This window comes from Antechinus flavipes, chromosome 3, assembly GCF_016432865.1.
Source record: "Antechinus flavipes isolate AdamAnt ecotype Samford, QLD, Australia chromosome 3, AdamAnt_v2, whole genome shotgun sequence".
NCBI lineage: Eukaryota > Metazoa > Chordata > Mammalia > Dasyuromorphia > Dasyuridae > Antechinus > Antechinus flavipes.
Genome location: NC_067400.1, coordinates 418,064,239 through 418,087,542, shown reverse-complemented (window position 1 = coordinate 418,087,542; position 23,304 = coordinate 418,064,239). Strand labels below are relative to the sequence as shown.

Sequence of the window (23,304 nt, the reverse complement as noted above, 5' to 3'; positions counted from 1 at the left end):
TTCTGTTAGTTCAATATGTCAAACACAGCAAGAGAGCTGTTCACACTACTCTCAAGTGTGGAAGTATGACTAGAGCCAGATGAAAATGTCATTGGGAAATATTTGCAAAATAAATTAAAATGCAATAAAACATAGATAATATTACATTTTAAAGCTAAGTCAATCTGTGACTCTCAGGGATTCTTATATGTGGATTAGTGGTCCCCATTTCTATTTGAGTTTGATACCAACGTATTAGGAGAAGTATGTGTCTCTGTATCAAAATAACAGCAATTCCAATATAATAATCACTTTCAATTCCTTCCCCCCAAAAAAGGTGCTTGTCAATATAGGTATAATTATCTATAATATATATATGTGTGTGTGTGTGTGTGTGTGTGTGTGTATAAAACTTGTTTTTTTATATATATATATATACATCCTTATAGCTATATCCATCATTCCCAATAATTGCCCAGCTAAAAAATCCTGGAGACTCTATCTGACATTTATCACAAAAGATCTTCAAATAATAAGAGCACCATAAATGTAAAATCAGGGTAGGAATGTTTAGGGTCTTAATTCACAAGATTTTTTCCCATTGGAGTCGCCAAATAATCCTTGAAATTAGAAACAAGGTTAAAGTAAAGTCTGGAAAAGTTTCTAGGCTGGCACTAAATGTTGTTTAGCTATTGAAAAGAAAAATGACATTTGGAGATAACAAGAGCCCATTATCTATAGTTTATTCTATAGAAGTATGCACATTCAAATCAATTTGTTCATTAAAAGACTAGATTTTGACTGTAAAGCTTCCAAAGTGAACCAATCAATTGTTATCAATTAATAATTGGCTATGCTGGCTGGGGGCTCCATTGTTGAATGATGGAAATACCCTTCTTTTACCAGCTCTTAATTGTTAGGGATTTGGAGAGAAAGGATGGAGACAATAATGATTCAAATGAAATTTAGCAATCAATATATGAAATGATGATCTACAGTAATGGAAACATCAACTTGGATGCATGGAATCCACCATGAATAGTGTTAGGATTCATCTTAATGCTCTTTGAATCCATCAAGGAGAAGGATTATTCTATTCTAAGGAGTGACCTGCAAATCTATTATTTCTACTCATACATATTTTGTTCTATAACATATTCATTAAGATGTAGTGAGTTATTTGTGAATATTATGCACTGCTATTGTCCCAAGCAATGCTCATAAATACATTTTAGGATTAGACCAAAAAGATTGACTTAGTCAAATCTAGAAAGGAGCAACCAAGTCAAATTGGCTGGAAAAACTTAAGAGGAGAAGTTAGGTGAATAGACCAAAAGAGAATGGTATTATTACTCTTTTCTCCTTCATATTTCCCTTGCAGCTGCTGCCATCCTTTGAAATTGGTGCATGGACAGAAGATGACGTGGTAAGATTCCTTCATGAGTTCCATTAATTCTTTCTGGACATATTTAAAATAAATTTGGCAACAAGGATTTAAGTGAAAATGGAAGTTACTACAGCCATAGAAGAGTTGATGAGCTTTACATTTCTAGTTTTATAATTATAATGCATTGAAAATTTAAAGTGAACCTTTAAGAGCAAAACAAAGACTATTTGAAATCATTCAAATATCTCATGTTAATATTGATCTGGAAGGTGATCAGATCATAAATGAATGTGACTGAAAAGTCATAAGGATATATAAGGTACACTTTGGAACTAAGGGGCCATAATCTTTTTAGTTTGCTTTGGTTTTTTAAAAATCTGATTAAGGTACTTTTTGCATATTTTAGATTTGATCTGCTAAATTGGGTAAAGACTGGAATTCTGCACAGCTGTATTGTAATTTTGACTCTCCTGCTGTGTCAAGCTAAAAAGCCTCATAGTTGCCATTTTTAGTTTAAACTCCCCACAACAGAAACACAAGGGATATCCTGAAAGTCTCCAGATCCTAAGATTCTAGGGTGCAGAGTTACGAAAATTGGGCAAGGTTTCTTGCTTTCCACATGTCAAAAAGATTCTAGGTTTCCATATGTCCAAAAAAAAAAAAAAGCCTTATTGTATCTCATATACCTTCTAGGTTAACTCTATTAAGTAACCATCTTATTTGACTCTTGGTATTTTTAGTCCTTAGTCTCGCTACATACAAACAGGAATGAATTTTCCTTAGCGATATAATGAAAATTAACTGGATGATATCTATCAGATACCCAGAGTTTAGCTTTATAGTTTCAGGAAATCATTATGATGGAAAGTAAAAATAGGTTGGATATAATTCAGTCCCGAAAAAGGATAATTTATCTAAATATCTCAGTAGAAAGATATATCAGTGGAGAGCTCTAGGCTTTCTTTCCTTACCACTCCTAAAGGACCTGCTAGAAGTCTGATATGGACTTCTGGTTATCATGGACCAAACTTCTTTTGGTTAATGAGGAACAGGCATGTTCTAGAATCTTTGACTCAGGAAAGGTTACAGGTCTTTATCATTGCTTTCTCTAGAACTTTTTTTTTTTTTTTTGTTACAGGGTCACTACCTTATGAGAAAAGAAAAAATATTCTCAAGAAAAAAATTGTTTCTGATTTATTAATCATTTTAGAAACTCAAGTTTAAACATACTATATGCTAAAAAGCATTGAGGTCACTGGGGTAAAAGTTATCATAGAATGAAATGATAAGTTTTCAGTTGATAATAAGAGTTTGGACCATTTTACTGTTAATATTAGAAGAAATTGTGCAAAAAGGAAACTGAATGATAGGCAGGTTAAGCAATTTGTCCAAAGTCTCAAAACTAATTAGTAGCTAAGTTTATAATCCTTTTTTTCCATTCTGCCATATAACAAAAATAATAGACATTTACATGGTGCTTTACAATTCTAAAACCTCATTTGAGCCTCATTAACAATTCTGTGAGGTGAAAATGACTGGTCTTATCCATCTTACTTAAATGATAAAACTGGAACCCAGAGAACTTAAGTGACTCACCTTTGATCACATAGCTAGTAAGTGGCAGAGGTTGGATTTGAATCCACATCTTTTCTGCTCCAAGTCTGACTGCCATTCTGCCTTTCATACTGCCTAGACTAATGGAATCCTTGTGTGAATTTTATCATAGTTTGAGAGGTGTTTAGTATCACAGTTAATTCTTTCAATAAGAATAGGGACTAGACCTGTTATCTCATTAATAGAAAGAATTCCTGAATAAGGAAACTTCCTCTTAGCATTTCTTAAGAGAGTTGCCTAGATTAGAGACAATGCCTATGGAAGCTATGATTTGTCTGGAGTGTTATCAGAAGCAGTATTTGATCTTCTTGGCAGGGCCTACAGTATTTCCTTAAAAACATATAATTTCCTAACTCTTGTAATAAGTGCAAAATAGAAATCCCAAACATAGAAACATTTCCAAGAGATTCCCAAACTCCTCAACAGGACACATATGTTGTTTTAAAAAATCATTAAATACTCTAGTGTTAACCTTAAAATCCTAAAACTAAAAATGGCGAGAACTTTAATTTTTCCTTATAAGAGGAGCTAGACATTTAAGTTTCAGGAAAAATATAGAGATAGGCATAGAGATAGATATTGAGTAGTTTGGTATTAAATATGGGGACAAGTGCCATGTAAATTTTTTTAAAATCTGTGTCCGTGTTTTAAAAAAGGGGGTGGGGAATGTCAACAATACTGCAAGTAAAACTACATTTTCCCTTTGCTTCACAGTACTTCTGGATACATCAACTCACCAGAAAAGGCAAGTAGAATAATTCTTAATTCATGGATTTAGTTTCCTTTGAGACCTAGTTTAGCCTGATTTATTTTGTCTCCACTAACCTTTAGGTGATTCTTCAGAAGAGATGAGCATATATGCAACCTTGTTTAAAGAAAACAACATCACTGGAAAACGGCTCCTACTTCTGGATGAGGAGGACTTAAAGGATATGGGCATCGTCTCTAAGGGACATATAATTCATATAAAGGTATTTCAGATAAGATACATTGAAAACAGGAATCCATATTCTGTGATTAACAGCAAGCATCATAGTTTAAATACTTGAATGAAAAGACTACCCAAAGTTTGTCCAGTGGAATAAACTAAATCTGAACTATACAGCAAGTTTTAAAACATTGAAATAGTCAGTCAAAAGTCATTTATGAAGCACCTGCTATGCATCAGGTATTTCGCTAAGCACTAGAAATACAAGGAAAGATGTAAAAAAAAAAAAAAAAAAAAAAAAAAAGCCCAACAACAACCCTCAAAACAAAAACCCAGTACCTACTTCCAAGGAGTTCATAGTCTAATGGAGAAAACAAGATGCAAATAACTATGCAAATATAAGATAGACACACATATGTATATACACAGGAGAAAGAGACAGAAAGACAGAGAAAGAGAGATGGTGTGAAGGAGAGGTTGATGGAAAGGGAGTAACAAATTGTGGGGAATGAGACAGAGAGTAAGAAGTTGAAGTTTATGCCTGGGTTGGGAACCTTGGTGACTTGAAGGATGTTAATGCCTTCAACAATAATAGTAAAGGTAGAAAAAAAAAAAACATAAGGGAAAAAATTGCACGATTCCATAGCTTAACAATTTTGAACTGGAATAGGTATCAACATGACACTTCATCTCTGCTTATTCAGTTTACTTACAAAGACTTATTCAAGACTATTGCAGAGAGTTTTAGACTTAAACTACTGAAGAGAAGATGCTGGAAAGATGTGGAAGAGATCAGAAAATTCCACACTCCTCTACAAATAGATAGCATATCACCTCAAAATGAATGTAGAGAGGCTAAAATAAAAGGGTTAAGCAGTTGTCTTCTTAAGACAACTGGAGAGGACCTTGGGAAAGACAGAACTTTCAGGGATTGAGATTTCTAAAGTTCAGCTACTAAATGTTTTTAAATTATTAAAGCTAAATGAAAAACAGCATCATATAATGAAATGGCACTATATTTGGAATAAGAAATTTTGTTAAAATCTTACTACTTAGAAAAATGATTTTGATTTCTTTGATCCTCAGTTTTTACATCAGACAAATAGAGAGATTGCACTTGTTCATGCCTAAGATCCCCTTCTGCCCTAAATCCAATGAGCTAATGAACATTATTGGACAAAGTTATTTCTCAAATATGTTCTTTAAGAGAACAAAAGAAGACTCCTTTTTTTCCCCCATGGGAGACAGAATGGTGTTTAAACAATAGAAAGTTGACTTTCCATCAAGTTCCAATGCCCTCACAGTACTTCCAACAATAAGCCAATATTCTTAAATTTTCCTGTCAGATATTGACAATGACTAATCTCAATCTCTCTTTATAGAGAATTCTCCTTCAATGACATAATGAGAACCAGTCCATTTAGGTTGGTTTTCTGCATGCTGGATTCGACCCAGGCTTCCCAGTGAAGGTAGCTCCTGAACATAGTCAAAGGAAATTGACTCTTTTGTATGAGCACATTACAGTTTACAATGCTAACAAATACACTATTACATAGTGCAAAACTTCAGCCTCTTTTCTCTTATTAGGATAAAGTGTAGGCAAATGAGTGTAAATATAAACTTCAAGAAATGAGTCAACGAAGAATTCCAATTTGCTCATCTAGACCTTTTTGGTCAGTCTGTCATAATTAACCATTACTTAATTAAGTCATTCTATATAAAAGGTGTTTTTCTGTATAACAAAGGTCCCAAGTGGAAGTACATAGGACTATGTTGTGCAAAAGTCCACTCAAAAAGAAATTTTTTTAAAAATCTTATTCTCATCACCAGTTCTACATCTTCTGTTTAAGAAAAGCATGGGGAGAATGGGGACGTTAATGATTATATCCCCATGATTGCAGAACATTCATGGTTCTGAGTAAGGGAACTTTGCAGATGGTCCAAACAAGACTCACTAATAGAATCATTATGTTTTTTGTGAATATCAGAGTTTGATTGAACAGAGTTCATACAAGAAGTTAGTGTTGGTTGTTTCTTGAGAGTATGATTTTAGAGGGCAAGAGGAAAGTCTTCCATCATCAAAAATGTTAGCTTTATTCTTTACTATTCTATTATTAGACTTATCATCTTCAAAATTCCCCAGTTTAAAAAAATGTAAAAATGAATATACTCAAGTGTAATACTTGGACAGAGTAAGTGAAAGGAAGGCCCCAATGGAAAGGGATATAGGACCAACTCCAGAAGTCCTAGAGAGGGAAAAAGTAAGAAGGCACTGAAAGATTACCCTGGTAATCAAAATTAGAATCATTGAATTATAGAATTTTTGGAGCTAGAAGGGACATGTCATCATTGAGAAGCCTCAAGAGCATGCCTCATGATATAGTAGAAATAGGTTCAAATTATGTCTCTTTCACTTTCTACTTGTATTAGCTTGCACAAATCTCTTAACCTCTCTCTGTCTAAATCTCTTCCTCTGGAAGATAAAGGGGTTGAATCTGTTGGTTCCTGCACAACTCTAAATCTGGAAATGAGGATCCTTATTGTATATTTGAGGAAACTGAGTTTGAGCCCTCTTATCTCGGACCATCTCACTCTGAGAGGTGGCAAGGGGATCAGAAAAATTAATCAGAGGGGATATAGATTAATCTACTCAAATGAAAGAGGAAAAGCCAAAGCTTTTGCTGTTTCTTTTCCTCCAGAACTGTTTTTCTCAGCTTACCCCCAGCTCCCTTCTTTCTCTGTACATTTGAATCTCCCATGTAGAGGAACAAGCTCTGTGGAATAGGAATTGAACACCCAATAAGTATTCATTACATTGTCAAGTGTCAACAGCTTTCATTTTTCTTAAAAAAAAAAAAAGCATCTAATTTTTCCCCCACATTTGATACGTTTTCCTCCCTACATGAATAACAATATGTGCTGTTCACAGAAAAACTGAATTACATCTGATAAGTATAAAAAATTCTTTAGCAATCCTTTGTGTTTCTTCAGGGGAGGGAGCTTTGGACATATCCACATGAAAGTCCTTAAAATACAATAAGCTATTTAATGGAATTTGAGCCTTAGTAAATAGTCACTGATGCGATGTTCATACACATTATTGTTTTTCTCCCTGTTTTGCAGCCTGCATACACCAAGCAGAAACCTGACTGATCACAGTTACCCTGACAGTACCTGCAAGAATAATTTATTTTTAAGCTTTATATTGCCTGTCCTTGGTACATCTACATGTTTTATTAACTAAGTGTGAACCACCCATTCTTCTTTGGATAGGGATAAAGTGATACTGGGAACTCCCAATTAGGAAATAGCTATCTTTATGATTTATATGCTTAAACAAATACTTAAAGACTGGAAGGTTAAGTCACTTGCCCCAGATTAGAGAGTAATATAAGGGACTTGTATGAATCCTGTTCCTCATGGCAATGAAGTCAGTTTTTTATCTACTGTATCACATTATCTATCTCTTTGGATACTACTTTGAATAATAAGATACATTACATTAAATGTTTCTTCAAAGTAAGATGTGTTGAATGTGAGATTCCCTATGGAATTAGGGTTCTCATGAAAGTCTGTGGTCTTTATATGCATTATTGCTTTTAATAATAATCTTATTACTGTAGGATCCTGAGTAACAAGCGCATGATTAATTTGATTACTTTTAATTTTTTTTACAGTCAGCCATTGAGAAATTAACAAATGATTACCTCAATTTATTTCACTTTCCACCACTAATGAAGGTGAGTTAACTTTCCTTTAACAAGGAAAAATTCCTTGTTAAAAATCTTGTCAAGTCAGCAAACATTTATCAAACACTATTGTATACTAAGTCAGGCAATGGTCTAAGAGCTAGGGATACAAAGAAAGGTAAAAGTCAGTGTCTGCTTTCAAGGTAGTCACAGCCTAAGAGAGGGAGGGATATACAAACAAGATATATACTATATAATTTGGAAATTGTAGTAACATTAAGGGAGTTCAGAAAAGGCTTGTGTAAAATTTAGAATTTTAGCAGAAATTTGAAGAAAGTCAAGAGACAGAGATAACAAGAGAGAAAAATCCAAGCATGGAGGATGTAATTGAAAATGCCTAAAGTCAGGAAATGAAGTGTCTTTTAAGAGGAACAGCAAAGAGACCTGAAGGTGTACCTACAGTTACTGACCCAGGAAATACTTGGAACCTGTGCACCTGTCACATGCACTCTTCAATCTGTAGAAGTTTGTTTGAAGTCTTATCAGACTAACCACGGTAGGAAAAAGTTCTCTCTATTAAACAAAAGACTCTTTGAGTGAAGTTTTAAAAGTTTGTCATTAAAATATTCTCGACACCTGCGGGTTAAAAGATTAACACAATATTCATGATAAGCAGAACATATCTGGATTTATGAAATCTAAGCATTAATACTTATAGTTAAGGACGCTGGCCTCCCATCTTGCTGCAGGAGGCCTTAGCCTGTCTAGGTTCCTGAAAGAAATCTCACAAAAGGTCCCTAGAGCATCACTTGCTCTGGGACTTGTGGCATTATCTCATTCTTGTTATTTTGAATACTGTCAGACAGATATGTCACTATTTAGTTTAAAACCAACCTATTGCATAAATGTGCCAAAAGTAAACACATACTTTGCAGAAAAATCTTGTTGAGAGAGAGGTGCTGAAAGCTCTTTGCTCTGGTTCCCTAAAGACCCTCTGTTTTCCATGCTAACATTCTGAAAATTTCACTTGGGAAACTCTAAGTTCAGACTGTTTTACCATTCTACTGTGTTTTTTCTGGCTACTACAAAATAGGTAAGTGGAAATAAATGCCTTGAACATTAAGTCCCACAATATAGATCAGTATGCTAACTGCATCCCTGCTGGCAAGTGAAGTTCTTAATTTTTTCTCTGAAAAATAAGAAAGTGACATTCACTTTCAAACATGAGAGCATAAATTTTGCCAGATTCTCAAAAACTTAGAATATGTCACCTCCCTTGCATTGTGTAACTGAATTTCTAGGGAATTCTAATAATAGTGAATTAACAGACCAAAAAAGAAATCTTTGCTAAATTAGGGGAACGTTCCCTTCCCTCAAGGTATAAAAGTACAAAACAACAACCCCAGCTTGTGTGGTTTTCTCTGGCTTTATTTTAGGATTCAGCAGGTGAATTAGAAGAAAATGAAGAAAAAGTTGTAAACCTTGAACTTGTTTTTGGTTTTCACTTGAAGCCAGGGACGGGCCCACAGGTAAAATAAATTCTTTTTTTTGTTTTTAAGTTTTGTTGACATCTTTATATTTTACATCTTGGGAATTTCCTGGCATACTTGCTCCTTTCCCCAGCTTTCAATAAATTATTCCTCATAACAAAGAAAAGCAGCGAGGCAAAAAACTACTGTATCTGATAGCACATGCAGCATTCCACGACCTGCACCTCCTACTTCCTTACTGTGAGGGGGAAATTGTTTTGTCTTTTCTTCTCAGAGACCAGGATTGATTATTTTAATTCATCTGAGTACAACTGCCTTTTGGTGTTAATTTTGGTTTATATTATTGTACTCAGTGTGTTTATGGTTTTTCTTGTTCCACTTATTTCAATCTCCCTCAGTCATTATTTCTCTTGGGCAAAATAATATTTCACCATAAAATTCCAATTTGTTCAGCCATCCTTCATATGAAGACTTATCTTGTTTCAGGGAGAGGTGGAGGGGAGCTTGTTTGTTTTTGTTTTTGTTATTGTTTTTTGTTTTATTTTATTTCTTGCTACTACAAAACATGATAGGCATATTTTACATTTTCTTTTTCTTTGACTTCAGTGGTACTCAAATATTTCAAACCATGTGGATGCTTTTATATTTACTTATTCCATTTGTATTTGTTTGAGATTTCCTTTATTTCACTAATCTATAAATTTTTCTGCCCTTCAATAAGGGACTTAGCTATATTCTAAATTAATATAAAATTATTAAATTAATAAACAAATTTCCCAGCTGAAAAATTGCTGATCTTACTAACTGCCTCTGGGAACAGATTTTAAGGTTTTCCCTAACCTAAATAAGTTAATATTTAGTATGGAGTGAATTTTTGTAGTATAGCTTTCTGACTCCCATTTTTCTTAGAATACTTTGTAATAAAGAAAGTTAAACAATAAAACTAAATTGTGTAGAAATTTATCTAAATGTCAACATTCCAAATTCAAGACATCTTTGTAATGCTGATATTGGAGAAATATAGAGAAAATACCATATTACAAGGTAACATGTTACGTGGTAACATATCTAAAGCCCATGTTACAACTAGCCATGTTAAATGTTTTCTATGTCATTATTTAATTGATAAACATTTTTTAATAGCCTACTGTGTGCAATTCTCAGTGTGAGGCAGTTTTTACAAGACTTCTGGCTTCCCCTAAATGCCAGTGCCTTGGAAATTAGGAAAATGGCAGTACCATCAAGAGAAGTAGAAAAGTTAAAAGAAAGGACAGGTTTGTCCATAATGAGTTTGAAATGTGGTTGAAACACCTAAGGCTGCATGTCTAGGGAGCAGTTGGTTATGTGGAAATGAAACAGGGAGAAGCCAATTCTAGAATCACAATTTGGGAGGTGATCAATATTGAAAAGAGCATTAAAACCATAACAATTAGTCTAAAAATGAAGAAGACTCTCGAGAAGGTGCCATTTAAAAGCTATGATAGTCCCAGGATAGAGAACAGACTCACAAAAGATAAGAAAGGATATAAATGAATTGGGAAAAGAGTTAACATTGTCAAATATAGCAGAAAATTCAGAGTTTGAGATCTAGGATTGTAAAGAGTTGAGGAATTCAGAGTCAGCAAGCATAGACTTTTTTCTAAAAATTCCAGAGTAAAGGAAGAGAACATTGACAATAGCTCAAGAATTAGCAGGACTAAAAAGTCTTTTTGTTGTTTTACTCGTTTTTGCTTTTTTTTTTTTTTTTTTTTTTTTTTTTTTTTTTTTTTTAAGTTTTTTTTTTAGTTTTTGCTATGTTTTGTTTTTGAGATATAGGAAAACAATTTGAAAATGAGAGAGAAAGGTCATGGGATTGCAATAAGCTACAGAGAAAAGTACCCTGGATTTAAAGTGAAAGAAGCTAGATTCATAACCTGGCTCTTCTCCTTGTTATTGATTAGAAAATCAATTTAATTTCCTGGGACTCAGTTTCTTCATTTGTAAAAAGAAATAGTTTATGGATTCAATGACCTTTGAGATGTTAGGGTTCAAAATCCAATCAATTTTTATCATTCAAATGCAGTAGAGTAAACATTAATTGTCTGCTAAGTGAAGTGGATAGATAGGGTGCCCCAGCCTAGAGTCAAGAAGACTCATCTTACTGAGTTCAAATCTGGCCTCAGGCATTTATTAGCTGTGTGATCCAAGGCAAGTCACTTAACTCTTTTTTTTACTACAGTTTCCTCCTCTATAAAATGAACTGGAAAAAGAAATGGCAAATAACTCTAGTATCTCGACCAAGAGAAAGCTAAGTGAAGTCACAAAGAGTTAGACACAACTGAATGACTAAATAACATCAAAATTGTCATGCATAGGAAATAGCAAATAATCCAGTTTTACTGAAACAGAATGTGTAAAGGGAAATTATATGACATAAGGCCGAAAATGTAAATGAAAGTAGATTTTAGAAGGCGTTAAGTGGTAAGATTAGGATTTTTGTATTTTATCTTCAGGACAATAAGAAGCCACTGAAGTTTTGTTGTTGTTGTTGTTGTTTGTTTTTGTTTTTGTTTTTTTTACATGAAGGGAATGGGAGGAATAATCTGTGTTTTAAGAATATCAATTCCACAGGGATAAAATGAAAACCCAAGTGTCTAGCCAACTTTCAGATCACATTTATTTCAGGCTGCTCCTTGTAATAAATGATTAATGTGAGTGATCAAAAATTGTTGTGATTGGGTCATGACTTAAGAATTGTAAAATATTTGTCCCAGATTACTTACCAGTGTTGGTGTTATTAGTGCTAACTTCTCCTTGAAAGGATATTGACTTTTCTACTGACAGGAATTGTCTATTCTTTTGCCATGATTTTGGTTAAGCAAAACTTGGCTGACAAGTAAGATTCCACAGATAGAGAGATAGATATTCCAACTGAGAAAATGCTTTCAATTAATTTTTTTCAAAATAATCTTTTATCAGCAACATCTACACCAAAAGGAAGCCAGATACATGACATTTCTTATACCTTCTCTCATTTGAAGGTATCAGGAATAATTGCCACAAAAGTCCACAAAGAGTAAGATTTCCTCAACAAGGGTCTATGGACTCTTTTATTAGCCTGGAACTGGAATCTCCATGACACTAGAAAGAGGAAGGGTGTACAATGATATACGGGTCATAGATTTCATGGAGTTAAAAAACTTGAATAGGAAAAAAAATGTGTGTGTGTATACACACTTATATTTGTTAGGTTATAACTAAAATTTTATATTTCCTTCAATTATGAATTTTTTATAAAAGATTTTCTTTTTTTTTCTGAGAAGGTGTGCATGGATTTCACCAGAATGCCCCAAATTTCCATGAAACAAAAAAGATTAAGCCCCTGTTCTAAAGATTACATTTTACTACTATTTGTTTATATAATGGGCAAGGCTCCACTTCATTTTTTAAGCCTTTTGTGACAGTCTTTGTATAGTTTACATGGTAAAAAAGAAAGAAAGAAAAACTTACCTCATATCACTCTTGTCAGTGCAAAAATTTAAAACTTTAACTCATAAATTAATTTTCTATGAGGAAAGCAATGGATTGGCCAAATATGATATGGGAAAAAGGAAAGATGAAAGGTTTTTTTCAGTAACACTAGGAAATTATGATTGATTCAAGTATCTACTCTTGATTATCTATGTATGAATTTTATATATTATTTTATATATATGTATGAATTTTATATTTTAGTAATGCCTGAATTCTTGTATCCTACTGCCACGTTTCCACTTCCTAACCAATTAAATTGAATTAACTCTTCCAATGCACTTCCATGGCAGTGCAAGATAAGGAATTAAAGGGGGAAAATTTTAGACAATAAACATATTTACATATTCTACCTATTATTCTCTTTTATTTCTCAACAAAGATTTGCCATCATAGATTCCCGTTTTTCTATTCTATGCATTATTTTTGCTGCACAGGCCGTAAATTTTGCTCTTATTTCTTATTTCTCTTTTGAATCATTCAGGAACATTGTACTGTATTTTCATCCTCATATTCCATAGCATCCTCTGTTTTATCAATTGCCAAATTATTTTCCTCTCTTTTGCAATATTTATTTATAGATGCCTGAATTAATTTCTAGAGGCCATATTTCCTTTCCTTCTTTTGTTAATATCTTTCCTGTTGATTTATCTACTAATGCTTAAGATCTTTGAGCTTTCTTCTTCCTGAAAGTTTTAGTAATTTCAACCTCCCTTTCCACCCCAATTTTCCTTTATTTACTTTATGACTGAGCCTTCTGAAAGTGATTTCTTTGGGGACTGGATCTCAAAGCTTTTTAATCTCTTTCTATGCTGAGCAATTAATTATTTACCAGTCTGGATCTCTTTCCCAAGTAACTTTTAGTTTGTCAGAACTAGCCCTAGCTAGCTAGATGCTATGTTCTTTCCCTCAGGTGTAGAATAATGATACACAGTCCCCCACATACAAAGACACAAAGGGTGTCCTGTCCTGGTAAGCTGTCCTCCCACTCCTTCTGTTCCTCAGTTCTCTGGTCCAACACCTACAATTCAGAGCTTTGCAGTGCTGTTCTCTTTGGCACTGGAAATGTGAAGCTTTGCAGCTTTAAGGCTACAGGGTTGCAACCCACAGTAGGCTTTTGATACTGAAGGGCTGCAGCCATGCTGGCTGTCACAATGAAGGAAACTTTTGCAGGCAGGAGCTGGGATATCCATGTCAGTGAAAAGAGGGAAGATACACTGGGGCAAGGAAATGGGTTTTGTTATGAATTTGTGTCAGATTCTTAGATCTGCTAATGCAGTCTTGCTACAAGGTGAGTGGAAGGTGGGGGAGGAGTACTGAATGACTTTTGGGATCCCTCAGCATTAGTTCATGGCTTTGAAGGTAGATTTTTTTTCTTTCATTTCTTAAGGATTTGTGGTATCCTAAATCATGGAGATAGCTGAAATTGCTTTGCTTTGGTACCTAATTTGTTTTGGAGAGTTTCAAGAGGTTATAGATGTCAGAGAAAATGTCCAGTCCTCCATCTTGTTGCTCACATAACTGAAAAGTCTAAGACATAAAATATCAATGTGAGTGAAAAAATGAATCTGAATTGATCAAGCTATCCTACTACTCCATTTCCCTGATCATTGACTTTCTTATTTAATCTTTCACTCTCTGAAACTCAGATATTATTGTTCATGAGAAAAACCTTCTGTTATTCTAATATTATCCATGGGAATGATTCTTTGCATTAATTAATTAATTAACTAACAAGTTTTTGCTGAGACTTGGGTTTTGTAGCAAATTTTACTATATTTCAGTGGAAAAGATATAGTTAGAAATAAAAGATACAGTCCTCTATTTCTTGAGAAACTTAAAATATAGTTTGGGAAACAGAGCATTCTTTGACTTCTCCCCACTCTCATATTACCAAATCATAGCATTTCCGTCTTCATATTTTTCCTTAACATCTCCTATTTACTACTGACAAAGGCAATGTCCTAGGAAGGCTCTTATCAACTCTCAACTGTACCATTGTTATAACTTTTCAAGGAGTCTCCTCCTCAAGTCTTTTCCCCACTCCAGTCTATTCTATAATCAGCTTCCAATGTGATTTTTTTCTAACTGATGAGTAGAATCCAAACTAAGGTTTGATAATAGCAAAGTAGAGGAGATGATACACTATGATCATAATTCAGAGTAAAAAGAATCAATAAGTCACTCTAGGATATTGAAAATTTCCTATCACTGGAGGTCTTCAAGTGGAGACTATATGACCACATGTCAGAAATTATGCAGATGGAATTACTGCTTCAAGTATATTTTGAATCATATCACCTCATAATTCTGGAATTCTATGATTTAGCAGATAGTTTGTAGATTAAAAAATAAAAATAACAGGTTCCAAGGATTTTTTTTCCACTTGATCCAAGGTCCTTCATAAATTTAGTTTCCTTTAATCTCATGCACTTTGGTTTAATCTTTAAAGATAAAAACGTCATCAAAATTTATTTTAAAGATATCCTGTATAAGGATCATCCTTAACAAGAAAATTCATACCAAGAGAATCTGAATGATTTCCTCAAAGTGAGTGAAGGATAAAGGTGAATAAGATTAGCTATTAGGTTTACTTTTTTCTTTTTTTTTAAATAAGTTTTTTTATTGTATCTTATGTTTTTTGGCAGCATCATAGTCTTCTTAAGTATCCTTCACTCTTGCTTTCCCAGAGAACTATGCCAAATAACAAATAGTATTTTTTAAGACAAAGAAAATGAAAAAGAAAAGGGGAAAAATTCAGAATAACAGATTGAGACAGATAACTTATTGGGAAAAAAAATCTATTCAAAGAATCTGTGAATCTCCCACCTCCACAAAATTTTAAGTTGCAGATATTTTCTCATATCTATTTTTTCCAACTATGCTTATTCTTTTTTGCAGTTTTCATTTTGAATTTCTCTGTGTGTAGATATTGCACAGAGTTTTCTTGGCTCTACTTGGTTCACTGCATCAGTTTGTGTGAATCTTGCCATGCTTCTCCAAATTTATTCCATACATCATTTCTTAGCACATATCACATATCACAGTTTGTTTAATCATTCCCCAGTTACAGACATCTACCTTGCATTTAACTCTTGTTATTTCAAAGAAAACTTTTATAGATATTTTGGCATGTATGGGGATTTTTTTTATTTGTGACTTCTTTGAGATGTAAATTCAGTAATGGAGTTTCTAAGTCAAAGAGAATGGACATTTTAGTCATTTCATCTAGATAATTGCACATTGCTTTCCAAAATGGTAATATCAACTCATATCTCCACCAACAAAACATCAATATATCCATTTTATTCCAGTCCTTCCAACATTGAACTTTTGTCATCATGCCAATTTGTAAGATGGGAAATTAAAACCTCAGGGTTGTTTTGATTTGAATTTCTCTTATTTTTAGTGATTTAGCGCATTCTTTTATGTGATTGTTAATACTTAGAAATTTTTCTTGTGAGAATTTTTGTTCATATTCTTTTGTTTGTACCTATTTATCTATTAGGAAACAATCTATCATTATATTATATACATACATATACATACACACATATACAAATATATAATTATTCATGTGCCTTCAATTCCAAACTCTTACCTGAGAAATTTAATATAAAGTTTTTTTTTTCTCATTTGACCACTTTTCCTCTTATCTTAGGTTCATTTTGTCTATGTAGAAGCTTTTCAATTTTAAACAAGCAAAGTTATTGTAATTTTTTTGTAATTGCCTCTATCTCTTGTTTGGCTAAAAATGCATCTCCTACCCACAGCTATAAGAGATATATGATCATGATCTGCTTTCTTCTAATTTTTTATAGCATGATCTTTAATAGTAATAATAATATTAATAATAATAATAATAAATAATAGTAAGATCATGTATTTATTTCAACTTAGTATATATAAGTTGTTGATCTAAACTTAATTTATATCTGGCTGCTTTCCTGTTTTCCCAGCAGTTTTTATCAAATGAGTTATTTCTTAACTAATTGTTTTCTGCTTTATTGAACACTGGGTTATTGAGTTCAGTTATTTCTGATCTTCCATTGTCTAGTTTGTTCTATTGATCTGTCTATTTTTTTAACCAATACAAATGGTTTTGATGACTGCTGCTTTATAATATAGTTTGACATCTGGAAATGTTATTCTCCCTTTGTCCCTCCCCATTTTCATCATTTTCCTTTACATGCTTGATTTTTTTTTTGTTTTTTCCAAATGAAATCTGTTATTATTTTATCAAGTCCTACAAGATAATCCTTTGATAATTTAATTAGCATAATGTTAAAAGTATGAATTTACTCTATTGGTATTGTCATCCTTATTATATAAGAACAGCCCAGCTATGAACCCTGACTATTCCACCAGCTATTTAAATTGTTCTTTATTTCTTTATTAAATGAAGCATTAAAATTTAAAATTTTTTGTGTGTCTTGGTAACTTGATTCCCCAGATACTTTATGATTTTTTTGTTATATGGAATAAGATTTCTTATTCTATTATTACATCTTGGATTTTGTTATTATTATATCAAAATGCAGTTGATTTTGGAGGATTTGTTTTGTAGCCTGGAACTTTAATGAAACTCTTAATTGTTTTGATTAGTATCTTTGCCGGTAGTAATTTTCATATAATTAAAAATATAGTCTTATCTCATAGATACCTATCTTCATGCCTTTAATTTGTTTTTCTTATTGCTATTATTAGCATTTCTAAAACATCAAATAATAGTGGAGAAAGTAAGCACCCTCATTTTATTCTCATATTTGTTGGAAATAATTCTAGTGTAGCCCTATTGCATATAATGCTTGCTTTTGGTTTTAGTCATATACATTTTATGACATTTTTTAAAGTTCCCTTTATACCTACACTTTGCCATTTTTAGCATAAATGACTGTATTATTTTATCAAAAGCTTTTTATGACTCTATTAAGATAATATGGTTTTTCTCTACTTTTTTTTTTTACCAAAGTATATTTTCTCACCAGACTTTTTGCTTGCACTAATATCAGTGAATATTACCAATGGATCAGCTTTCAAAATATGATTCATTTCTCCCTAGAACTTCCTAGAACCTTTCCAGAGAGTCCATAAGGTTGAAATTATTTTGTTTAAGAAAAAAAAATTTTTTCATTTCTAATATAGTAGATGTTCACATATAAGTAAAAGCTCATTGGAAAAAGGAAACAAATATCTATTAAGTGACTGCTATATTCCAAGGAAATGCTTTATACACATTATTCCATTTGATTGTCACAACCATAAATTGTGACATTACTGGAGTCCTAACAAGTAGTGACTAAGGCCAGATCTGAATTTAGATCTTGCTCATTCAAGTCCAGAATTCTATCCCTTAGTTATTTCATTGGGGTCTTCAATAATTTTTAAGAGCGTAAAGTAATCCTGAGATCAAAAAGTCTGAGAATCGGTGAGTTAACCTGCTCGTTGCTGTGTATAAGACGACCATGTAAACTGTTATCTAAACAAACTACTCGTGTTTTAACTACTTGGTCTAAGGTTTAACAACATGAAATAGTTCTCTAAATGCAGTTTGATCTGGCTTATTTTTACCTATTAAGCTCTGTTTATCTTGGCCCTCAAATTTTGGAAAAAATGCTCCAAATTTCAAAAGAAATACTTATACAATATGTGGAGTTAAACTTTTTAAAATTATTATTGTTTCTACTTTGCTGTCATTTTCTAATTATTCCCTTGTCCCTAATAGTATTTTTCTTTGCAACAAAGAAATAGTTAAGCAAAATAAATCAATACATTGACCTTGTCTGAAAATGTTTACCCCATTCTATGCTTATGCCTTTTTGCCAAACAAGAGAAAGCATGCTTCATTCTCAATTTTCTGAAGTTACAGTTGACATCTGCATTAATCAGAGTTCTAAAGTCTTCTAGTATTGTTTTTCTTTACATTATTGTGGGTCACTAAATAAATTGTTCTCTTTATTTTTGCTTATCTCACATTGAATCAATTAGTACAATTCTTGCCAATTTTTTTCTGAATTCTTTATATTCATTGTTCTTAAAGGCATGGAGAATCTGTTACATCTATTGCCATCCCCAAAACAAGAGACAATAACTTACCTGAATCCTCACAAACTGATACTTAGAAAATTCATCCACCATTTATTAAAGAGCTACTACATGAAAGCATTACATTGGGTGCCAGGAAAACAAAGAAGAAAAAATAAAAACTCTGGTCTCCCAAATGCTTACTTTCTGCTTTCAGTCATGTCTAATTACTCTTCATGCTTTCATTTGGGATTTTCTTGGAAGAGATAGATACTGGAATGGTTTGCCATTTCCTTTTCCAGCTCATTTTTAACAGATGAGGAAACTGAGACAAACAACTTGCCCAGAATTACATAGCTGGTGAATATCAAAGGCCAGATTTGAACTCAAAAAATGAGGCTTCCTGAGTCTAATACCAGCATTCTATCCATTAAGCCACCTTTTAGACTTACGATGACCTGATCCTTCAAAGCTCTCCCTATCCATAGAACTCTCGTTAGCAAGGGAATAGAATAGAGTGGGCTGTTTCTCAAGTTTCTATGATACAGTCATATCTTCCTGGCCATTTCACCTTTTTTTTTAAAAAAGTTACAGTTAAATTAAAATGTACAATAATAGTCATTAAAAATTACTTGTAATAGTAGTAGTAGTAGTAGTATTTAAAGTAACAATAATTAAATTAAAAAATAGTGAAGTAATGGTGACCATTGGGGAAAATATAGCACTAATATTTTAATATCATATTTTCTCTTAGCTTTGGATATTGGATACCAATTTCCCTCTATCATAAATAAACCATTTTGGCAACTGGGGAAAATTGCTTCCTTTTCCTTCCTAAAGTAAACAAAGTACATAGCACCTGATCTCCTTGAATATCAGTTACTCATCAGTTAAAATGAAGAAGTTAGACTGGAATGTTCTCAAAGATTTCTTCCAATTATTAATTTATGACTCCATATATCCTCATAATTAGAACTATCCACAAATAGATTTAGCTACCTCAAGAGGTGGTTGTTTCCCTCCATTAGGTTTCTTTAAGCAAAGGCTGAATGACCACTGGTCCAGGGTGAGAGACTTTAGGGAGGTACAGATTAAATTAGCAGTTCCTGAGGTTCTCTCTGACTCTGGCATAGTATGATTCATGTGGAGATATCCTGTTCACAAGGATGTTCACTGGAGTCAGCTCTTGGCAGCTCAAAACAATCAGTTGTCAAAATTTCAGTTTAAGCCTAACAAAAACAATAAATATTATAAATCATGGCCTGATATATTGTTTTAGTGATTGTAGTATTAATACTTTTTTTGAGGGAAATATGGTTGTTAAACATTTACCCCTACTTTAGACAACTGGAAATAGAGTTCAAGATCAAGACTAGAATCAGGAAGCCCTGAATTCAGATGTAGCTTCAGCTACTTTTAGCTATATAATTGGGACAAATCACTTAACCTTGTTTGCCTTAGTTTCCTCACCTGTAAAAGGAGTTGGAGAAGGAAATGGCAAACTATTACAATGTCTTTGCCAAGAAAACTCCAAATGAGATCACAAAAAGTCAGACACAATTGGGCAAGAACAACAAAAGCTTAATACAAAGGTATGAAAAATGTAACACTTGTCCTTGTGGAGTTTACAATCTAATAGGGTACACAAATGGATAAAAAAAATAGAACTTGATACATGCCTATGAGAATAACTAATGAGTGTTTTTAAAAAAGAGAAAAAAATCATGAATTGAGGTAAAGAGGAGACAGAAGAAAGAAGAAAACTGTGAGAAAATTAGATTCTTTCCCTCAAAGAGTTTCAACTGCTTTCTTATTAGCTCAATTTTGTAAATGAATTGATGAATGGAAGCCTAGGGAAGCAAGATAACTTTGTCAAGGTGTCCTAACAGAACTTTTAAAATCTCCTATGTTCCCAAGTTTTGTGCTCAGTGCAAGAACAGAGAAATATAATTATTATCGTTTTCAAATGAGGAGGAAAAAAACTAGGGCCTTGGCCTTTTGCATTACAGTATGCTACCAAGAACTGCCTGTTTTCTACTCCTATTTCAACTTGATGGGAGAATTCACCTATCGGCTAAAATTCTTAATGGTAAGAAATAAATAGAAAATCAACAAGAATGAGCTTTTCTTATTCACTAAACAATAATATCATTAAAACAGGGTTTTTTTTTAAAACTTATCTACTATTTTGTGTGATGATAGTTTTAACAATGTGAAAATTCTCTAAAATAGAATTTAAATCCCTTGATTCTTTCTCAACCAGAATTTTTCACGTGCCAGGTCTGTTAATATGTTTATTTGCCAAAATATCCTCCTCCTCTAAAAGTAGGATGATAATTGAAGACATCTTTTTGGCTTTTTTTTTAAAAGATGCTTGAGATATTCTTTTGTATTCTATCTACCTTGGGATAGCAAGAACATGTTTAACTATTAACTCTGATCAAATAAATTACAGGAAAGTAAAATTCATCATCTTCTCATCCTTTGCATGAAATGTATTTTGTTGATCTGAACACTCTAGATCTTTTGTTCTGATTTCACATAAAGAATGCTCTACATTCAGTAATCTGGGACTTTTGCTTTAGTGCCAAAGGAAAGAGGTCTTTCCATTCAGAGTAATAGATTACATCTTTGGCACTCTGTGGTTATTGAGATATTCAGCTGAATGGAATTTATTATCACTCTTGAAATCTAACCAGTAAGGAATATTCACCCTTAAATTGCTAAAATAATAATAATAATAATAATACAAACTGTCAACTCACATAGCCAGTTCTCATCAAGACCTTTCCAAGGCATTTCTTTCATAAAGATTCAAGAAGAAATTTCTGAAGGAGCCATTTTTAGATTATTCATTCTCTTTAAGACAGTTTTGAGCTATTAAATACTTTCTCCCATATTTTCTCCCCCATCGTATGTCCCCCACAGCCATTTAGAATAAAGGAAAGCTGATAGCAACTACTTTACTTACTTAGAAAATTAAATTGATCCTAGTGTTCTAGCTTACAGATTGAAGTGGAGGAAAAAAGAAAAGTTAAATTAATACCTCTTCTTCCTACATTTTCTTAAGCCATGGGCAACAACGTCTGCTCCATCTCAGCACAAACTAAGCAACATTTCAGGTCTGTAGAAGAAAAAGTACTTAGAAAAGATCATAGGATTATAGATTTAGGCCTGAAAGCTTTCTGTTCCCACTCAATCAGGAGCAAGCAGAACTAAAACAAAAGAAGTGATAAATGTCAATGCTTCATTAACTTTTTCCCTCTACTCCTTTTTCCTTTCCTCACCTACTGTCTATATACTTCAAGCACAATGGCTAAACTCTGGGCATTCTAAGTAACTGAGTAGCCCCCATTCATCATGTTTTTTACCTATGAGTTAGAAATGCTGCTTTTTTTCCCAAGTATTATTTATTCATGCAGTAGTTTCTCAGACCTTTTATTATGTTGCTTACAAAATGTTGAGCTTAATCAATTTAATTGAAGATCTATCCTTTTCTCAAAATATTAAAATACCTATAAATTTCCTAGAATCTCAAGTAGGTCTTTTTTCTGTAGTATAATTTTTATAGAAGGGTAGATTCACATGAATAAAATAATTCACAGAATAAGTGCTCACAGAATAAAATAACAGAGAGAAAAGAAAAGGATTTTGTATAGAATTTTTTAAAAGAAACGAAAAGAAAACCACTGGACACTATTTGCAAATTTCAAAACTGCTAATTTTTTTCATATGAAGAATCTCTTTTACATTGAGAATTTTGCATAATGAAACTTACTGTTTTTTTGTTGTTCAGTCACTTCAGTTCTATCCAACTCTTTGTGACCCCATTTGAGGTTTTCTTGGCAAATATACTGAAGTGGTTTGCCATTTCTTCTCCAACACATTTTATAAATGAAGAAGTGAGAAAAACAGAGTTAAGTAACTTTCTTCTGGGGGTCACCACAATGTCTGAGGTTGAATTTGAATTCAGGTCTGCCTGACTCCAGGACCAGCATTTTATACTCTGTTTCACCTAACTGTCCTTGGTTGACATTAAGACTGTATTTTAGAAATATCATAGATACCTTTCCAAGACAGAACCTATGAAAATTACATGTTTTAATTGACCAACAAAGAAAAAACACAATTCAGAAGATTTTGTAACCTTATTTTTTTTACTTAAAAAATTGGAACTATATAGTTGTGTGAAAACTTCTTGTTGTAGCTTGTTAAAGTCAGATAGTTATCTCTCCTACCAAGAATAGTATTAGGTTCAAAAATAGCCTGTTTTGAATGCTGGTTGAATTCTAGCAACAGTTTAAATTCTGTCTGAGATAACTGAGAAATATATTGCAAAAAAAAAAAAAAAGATTTAATTAAATTACAAGAGCATTTCTATACATTATTAGCTATGATGTTTATGTTCTACTTTGACCTCCACCAAATTCCTACTCTTATGATTCACTGCGGTTTGGAAGTAACCCTAGATTCTTACAGTCCATGCCAGGGGAATGCATGTATCCATCAAGTCCCACCAAGCTGGAAAGATTAGAGGCCAGGCTCCCTGATGTGTCCATCATCTAAGTATCTATGTTAGAACATCAGGAGGTTGTCAACAGCAACTCATGAAACCTTCTACTGAAAGATGGATGGTCACCTGCATCAGTGGAAGCAGACAGTCCCCACAGGGTTGAAATTGCA

General features: G+C 32.9%; 1 protein-coding gene across 1 annotated transcript in view; it reads left to right on the top strand.

Moving 5' to 3' along the window:
- The window catches only part of MAP3K20 (mitogen-activated protein kinase kinase kinase 20), a 214,700-nt gene that overhangs the window by 163,497 nt on the left and 27,899 nt on the right, over nucleotides 1-23,304 (top strand). Inside the window, exons 12-16 of the mRNA XM_051991086.1 lie at nucleotides 1,361-1,405; nucleotides 3,695-3,725; nucleotides 3,812-3,951; nucleotides 7,586-7,648; nucleotides 9,034-9,126. Coding sequence (XP_051847046.1) covers nucleotides 1,361-1,405; nucleotides 3,695-3,725; nucleotides 3,812-3,951; nucleotides 7,586-7,648; nucleotides 9,034-9,126 — 372 coding nt within the window. The remainder of the gene's footprint in view (nucleotides 1-1,360; nucleotides 1,406-3,694; nucleotides 3,726-3,811; nucleotides 3,952-7,585; nucleotides 7,649-9,033; nucleotides 9,127-23,304) is intronic.